This window comes from Perkinsus marinus (assembly GCF_000006405.1).
Source record: "Perkinsus marinus ATCC 50983 genomic scaffold scf_1104296955136, whole genome shotgun sequence".
Lineage (NCBI taxonomy): Eukaryota > Perkinsozoa > Perkinsida > Perkinsidae > Perkinsus > Perkinsus marinus.
Genome location: NW_003207896.1, coordinates 35,715 through 42,680, shown reverse-complemented (window position 1 = coordinate 42,680; position 6,966 = coordinate 35,715). Strand labels below are relative to the sequence as shown.

The following is a 6,966-nucleotide window of genomic DNA, read 5'->3' as shown; positions in this document are numbered from 1 at the left end:
GCGCTTCGGCGCACAATGTGGCGCCGAAGCGCACATTGTGCGCTTCGGCGCAGGGCACGGAGACCTGTCAACCCTTATGGTTGATTTGTCCCCTTGTCTTACGGTATTTACTGTACTTTTGTTACGGTATTTGCTGTTTGCTGTCTATTGTGCTAGCCTCGGTGATTCGCGTCACAGATTTGTGCATGCGTGCTGTTCCCAGGGGTGCGTGAACCCTAGGGTTAGGCGTTTGTAAGCGTTCGTAAACGACGTTCGTTTGCTTACGTTGGACCTGAGCCCAGGCTCAGAGTGATTTACTGTGATTTGAGGTATATTATTCGCTAGTGGCTAAGCTTCGTCTGAACCGTATCTTAGTCAGGGATTAGTTTACGGTATTGTATACGAGTTAGGCATTGTGTTCACTAGTCTCGATGGTATTGACTCGTAGTGGCGAGAGTTCGAATGGAGTCGTTGATCATTCGGGTCAACGGAGCCCCTTTGGGAAGATTGTGAAGATTAAGGAACGTGCTTGTTCGTTCTAGGGTTTCAGGGAGAGTTGAAAGTGATCCCAGTCACTACGCACAACGTTTACCTACACTAACTGGGAACCTACCTACCCCTGTGGTCAGCGATCACCGCCGTTGTGCACAGGACCTTGCATGATGCAAGGTCATGATGAAGTTGCATCTGATAGGCACAGGGCCTATAAGGTAGGGCACCAGGTGCCCGGCACCTTGAGGTCCTTCGCCTTACCCTTAGGCCCCGATTTGCAGCCTTTGTAAAAGAGCCTAAGTTATCCTAAAGAGGTTAAACCTCTTTAGGTGCAAAAATCGCCTTACGGTTTTCGTGCCTAACCGAGGCTTGTGAAATGGGCCCCAGATCCCGAGCTCGGCCGGATCTGGAAATTAGCGACCGCCCATTGGATCAGAAACGGTTGGTCAACCGGTGGACCATCGGCGGTGGTGATGACAGATATTTGGTTTGGTTTGAATGATCTATGGGACTCCTGTAGCGTGGTATATATTATATACCCATTAGACGCCATTATATATCATATAAGCAATTAATAATGAGTTAGTGATAGTGTACACACATCAAGCCCGTGTTGAGCCGTAGCCACCTTGCCAAGATGACCTTGGTCAAGTTAGTTTTGTTCCAATCTCTACTCTCCCCTCCGTATCGCGTTCCTCAGGGCTGGGAAGGTTGAACCTTCAAGGTTCAATCAATCATCGGTCAATGGGCGATGTGTAGGTTCTAGCAGCCCTCTGTATCGTCTGAATGGTGCCTGCAGGTGTTTCGATTTTGCGTTCCCTGCAACACTGTTGCAGTTTTGATAGCGGTCGTTCATGGAAACGTCGATTAATATCTGCCGAATGGTCTCCGAGGATGGGGCATTGCATGGTCCCCCTCCGAGACGACAAGGCGTTGGTCCTTCTTGGTGAGTTCACCTTCTGAAAGTCGTTGGTTGAAGCCTTTTATAGGTGGTTGGAATCGCAACTTCAACTTCAAGAACGACGTTTGGCGGCCGACCGACGGCGGTCGCACGTGGACGGAAGTCATCCCTGTCGATCCGAACTGATCATTCCTGCCGCGCTGTGATTTTGCCTTGTGCTATTCTGCACGGTAGTAGGTGAGTAGTTACTACGCCGTATGCAATACAGGCTCATAGTGTTTCAGAATTGTTGTTCGGATAGGGCTTGGTATGAACAACATCCACCTCAATGACGCTTGGTGCTCTGACGACTCCGGTGGAAGTTGGCAAAGCCTGTCTGTGTTCACCCCATGGGAACCCCGATGGGCCATGGGACTCACCACCATCAACGGTGAGTTCCCTTCCAATGTGTATTGCTGAGAGTCTGCCTGGACCAGGCGTACTAGGCGGCCTGGTACGGGAGGCGACCAGTCGATGGCCAAGGTCGGTGGCACTACTATGACGGGTTTGCTTTCTGACGTGTGGAGGTCAGACGATGGCGGAGTGCCGTGGGAAGAGGTAGGCCTGACAGGCTCTAGTACACTAGACGGAATAACTATAACGCTAGACGGAGACTTCGGTCCCCGAGGAGGAATGGCTGTCGTCCAGCACAATCCGTGCGGTAAGCTAGTCTTATGTGGTGATTAGATAACAAGCATTCAAGGTGGTGAGAAGAATCGATATTAGATAGATGCAATGGTTTCTCCGTGTAGACAGCGGTGAGTCGAGTAAAGATGTCGATCAGTGCAGTCCCGAAGTGCGGAATCCGCACTGCGGATTAGTCGAGATGAAGGATCCTCATGGATTAAGACTTCCCAGCGAGTCATGCGGATGTGAGAAATGCTGTTATTACGTCGTAAGACTATTTTGAGCAGTTCTCCCATCACTGGGTGTTTCCTAAGATCGGCTCCCCGAGACCATACCAAGACGTTGGCAAGCTAGATGTTTTGCTCGATGTGTGGCATTACATTCTGACCGTTGTTCGCTGGTTGGTGGAGAACTGCGATCAGAAAAACGTGTGGATGATGCATGGCTGTGTACTGCTGCTACTGACGCGGTGACGTTCTTGTCGATTATGCTATGACAACTACGTGATATTTAGTTGCTAGCACAAAATGCGGAGTGGCGCATAACATGGACAATAACTAGGAAGCTTGTAAGATGAACACGAACGCTTCATCAATAATTGTTTGGATATTTTATATGCTGTTTACTATCGTGAATGGTTGTTTATACAATCCGAAAATACAATGATGGAATGGGAGAATTGTTGAATGAGGAAATTGTTAGTAGCTTTTCGATCGGAATGACTCCGCACTGGTTTCATAACATTGTTATTATAAGAAGGCAGAACCTTGTAAGGCTTGATTGAAGTTATCCGATGTGGAAAATATTCACCATGAGCTCAGCTAAGGGATTCCTTCACCCGAGAGAGAAATATTGTGAGCTACGTGAGATTGGCACAGCGATCGATGATGATGCACCAGCATCTCCCAGCACGATTCATAATTGGAACACCGAGCCAATCAATACTTGCCCACTGAAGTAAGACACAAATTCAAGACGCGAATTCCAAACTCAACAGTTGGGCGTAAAGAATCATCTTAATCAAATCCCCAGCGTTACGATGATCAGGTCTGATGATTAGACCTTCACAAGTCAGCATCGACTCGGATCATCATGAGACGAAGTCAGAGTGAAAAGTTAAACCTTCTTTTTTCCAAGTATCTTATTGACAGCCGCCGCAGCATTCACGCGGCCGAATGACATAGTCTTTTTCCCTTTGCTGCCCTTGATACCTCCAGTGGCCGTGTCCTTGATGATACTTTTGATGTAAGCAGGGGTCAGCTTAACCTCCAGAGAAGGTTCAAGGCTGTAGAGCATCCCAGCTATACCTGCTACGATAGCGGCGGCACCCGAAGTGCCCGACGTAGTGCCATACACCCCTTCGAGAAAAGTTGTAGCTATATCGTAACCTGGAGCGGCGATGTCAACAGCTGAACCGAAATTGCTTTTATCTTCAAGCTGCATATTGGAACCATACGTTGCAGCCACACATAACACTCCATCAGTGGGTGAACGGCTGAAGGAGCAAGGGAAGTATGGGGCTTTGTCCAGATCCAGGTGCTCATTCCCTGCCGTGATGACAACGAGCATACCAGCTGCAGTTGCTTCCCGAATCTTTTCGGTAACGGCTTGGGAACTAGTTGAATCGGACCCTGCCGTCATGAGAATAACTCTCACATCACCTTCCCTCTTATTGATCAGGTAGGTGAAAGCATCTTCGATTGCGGAATAAGTCGAAACTTCACCGTCGAATATGGGCAGTATGCGCACACTGTCCAGAACACCCGCTATACCGATCTTGTTATTTCTGATAGCACCAACGATGCCAGCCATGTAAGTTCCATGCGGTCCTCGAGGTCTGGTATCATCATTCTTATCAACGACGTTGTAGCCCTTGATGACGGTACCCTTCAAGTCAGGGTGAGTGGCCTCGATCCCTTCGTCAATAATTGCGATGGTCACAGGTGTTCTTTTGGCAGTAGAGTCCAGGATACCCCAAGCCTCCGGTATAGAGATGGCCTCAAGATAATCCTTCTGCCAGGGATAGAATTCGTCGTTGGGATTGCCGTTCACAGGACCGAGCACACGGAAATGACCATTGTCGCCCACTTCTGCTTCAACGTAGAGGAGGTCGCACGGGAAGATCCAGAATGATGTTACGACGAGCTTCATTGTAAGCCACTAAGATAAGCAATTCGTTGTGCTTCGGCGTGTCGAAGTGTACACATGAACTATCTCCTTTGACTCACGCAGATTTGTTCGCGCCACGGAAAATTCTTCACGCGCGGCATAAAACTTTTTCCAGAACAGTTGGCCTTCCTCGTGATCGTTAGGGAGGTATCCCCATTTCCGGACCAAACCACTTCTGGGACAAATACATTTTTAGAGTCAAAACAACACTCTTTCGGATTGCTCCGCGCACACCACCACTTTTTTCTTACTCTGGCCACTTTTCTTCTGCGCGCCACTTTTTTCCCCGGCGCGCCACTTCTTTCTCCTGTTCGTCTCTTCGCGTGTCTGTCCCCTATTACCCTTTCCTCCCGCACTCCAAACTTCTCGTAGACCTCCGACTGTCGGCGTCACACTCAGGATCACTTGTCCTTGTTGTTGGGGTTGACTAAGGACCCCGAGAGGTTGTGTTCAGGACTCAGTCGAGTCTTGCGAACTCCGAATAGGTGGGGTGCTAGTTACCGGATACACCAGGGTGATACTGGGTTGGGGTTGACTAAGGATCGCGAGAGGTTGTATTCGGGACTCAGACGAGTCTTGCTGTTACTGCTGCAACAATGCTTCCTTCACCAGAGTGCGTAAGAATATGCACTCATCTTCAGGTGTTCTGTTCCTCCTCCTCCTTGTCCTAAAAACCAAAAACAGCAGTTGGCATTGATAGGAAAATATACATGCCAATATTCGATGGCGATACTCTTGCAGTTATGATGTTGTCTCAAATGCCGGTGTTTCATAAACCTAAGCGAAAAATACCTAGCCTAGCCTAGCTATAGCTATTCCTACTAGGAATTTCCTAGCTGTACCTGTTACGATAGCGGCGGAACTTGAAGTCTCCGACGTGATGCCATACACCCCTTCGAGAAAAGTTGTAACTATATTGTAACCTGGAGCGGCGATGTCAACAGCTAAACCGAAATTGCATTCACTCATGAGCTGCATATTTAATCTATACGTTGCAGCCACACATAACACTCCATCAGTGGGTGAACGGCCGAAGGAACAAGGGAGGTATGGGGCTTTGCCCAGATCCAGGTATTAATTCCCTGCCGTGACGACAACGAGCATGCCAGCTGCAGTTGCTTCCAGAATCTTGTCGGTAACGGCTTGGGAACTACTTGAATCGGACCCTTCCGTCATGAGAATAACTCTCACATCACCTTTCCTCTTATCGATCAGGTAGGTGAAAGCATCCTCGATTGCGGAATAAGTCAAATCTTTACCATCGAATATGGGCAGTATGCGCACACTGTCCAGAATACCCGCCATACCGATCTTGTTATTTCTGATAGCACCAACGATGCCAGCCATGTAGGTCCTACCAGGTGATCTACGTTCCACGCAATGGACGGTCCATTATGGACCACTCTTTATCACTTCTAGTCTACTCTCCCCTCTAGTTACTCTCTCTCTGAGTCTCACATCAAGAACAACTCGTAATTGCACAAAGTGACGACAGCTTTTATCCCTCATGTATTTTTAGATTCTCTCAACGATTAAAAAGTTCATCATTTTTCTCCACTATAATGATTGTTGCACTCTTTATATCCTGTATACCTCTCGTTCGCCCCAATGAAAATTTCACGGTGAAACGAATACATGCGTTGCATGGCGTACTCCACTCACCACAGAGCCACAACGTTGAAAATCATTCTCTTAACTGTCTCGTTATCCAGTCCAGTATTGCAACTCACTTAATAGCGTCATACGAGGGAAGTGGAGATTAGAACGAAACGAACTTGAGCCAAACTGCTACACCGCGACACGGACTCATGTGTGCACACTGCCTCTAGGTCTATCTTGATTGTTCATATACCACCACGCCACCGGGCTCCCAAGGACCAACAAAACCAAACCAAATATCTGTCATGACCATCAGTCGATCAGCCGTCTCGGATCTATCGATCCGTTTCGATCGCTAATTCCTAGATGCGACAGAGCTCGGGATCTGGACATAAGGTATGTCCTGATGCGTGAACGTCATGCTAGGACGTGGTTATGTCACATAACCACGTCCTATCATGCGCTGTTGACGCGCGTGAAGCAATAAGATCATAGCGTAGATCTATGAGCTGCGAACACAATGCTGTGGTTCCGTCCATACCAGCAGCGTATATAAGTCGCTTCCCTGCAGAGTGCCGGGGATTTTTTTAGCGCGCGCGTGTTAAATCTGCACGGAAATTTCCATTCCCGCCGTTTCCGAAATGCTCGGTGTCAACGGGATGTTCATCGGAGATCACCTGAGCTTCAAGAGCACCCCCAGGATTTGATTTCACATGTGAAGCTTGATCACGGGACTCTCATGATAGGAGTGCTCCTGAAAATAAGGAGAGGTTTAACACGGCGCAGGATTTTTGGACGGGACCATTTTGTAACGAGGGGCAACTCCAGGGATTTGGAGATGACCTGCACGAACGAACAGGTTGCACATGATATCTCGTGAATAGTCGACACATCTATCCATCTCTCTCTGTCCCCTTGTGCCAGTGTTACCAGCGCTGGCCCTATTGATCGATATCCTAAGGTCTGCTTAGCTTCTATGTGATATAGTCTAGCGTTGCCTATGGCAACTTGCCATACTACTCGATAACTACCTAATCATTTCTCTATGACTGAGACAAGTGTTACTTCAAGTGGGGGTGAGGGAGGCAAGACGGACAAAGACCAGCAGCAAGGTAGTTGCTGGAAAGGTTCTCGCCCTGAGACAGAGGAGCACTAGCAAC

General features: G+C 48.4%; 2 protein-coding genes across 2 annotated transcripts; both read right to left on the bottom strand.

Moving 5' to 3' along the window:
- Positions 1-3,154: 3,154 nt before the first annotated feature.
- Pmar_PMAR022020 (thermitase, putative) lies at positions 3,155-4,189 on the bottom strand (the record flags this gene model as incomplete). The annotated part of the gene is made up of 1 exon (XM_002775951.1): positions 3,155-4,189. One exon carries the CDS (start codon positions 4,187-4,189, stop codon positions 3,155-3,157), a length of 1,035 nt encoding a protein of 344 aa, XP_002775997.1.
- A 1,092-nt stretch (positions 4,190-5,281) lies between these two features.
- Pmar_PMAR022019 (hypothetical protein) lies at positions 5,282-5,554 on the bottom strand (the record flags this gene model as incomplete). Its single annotated transcript, XM_002775950.1, has 1 exon — positions 5,282-5,554. The coding sequence occupies one exon, from the start codon at positions 5,552-5,554 to the stop codon at positions 5,282-5,284; it is 273 nt and encodes a 90-aa protein (XP_002775996.1).
- Positions 5,555-6,966: the final 1,412 nt, after the last annotated feature.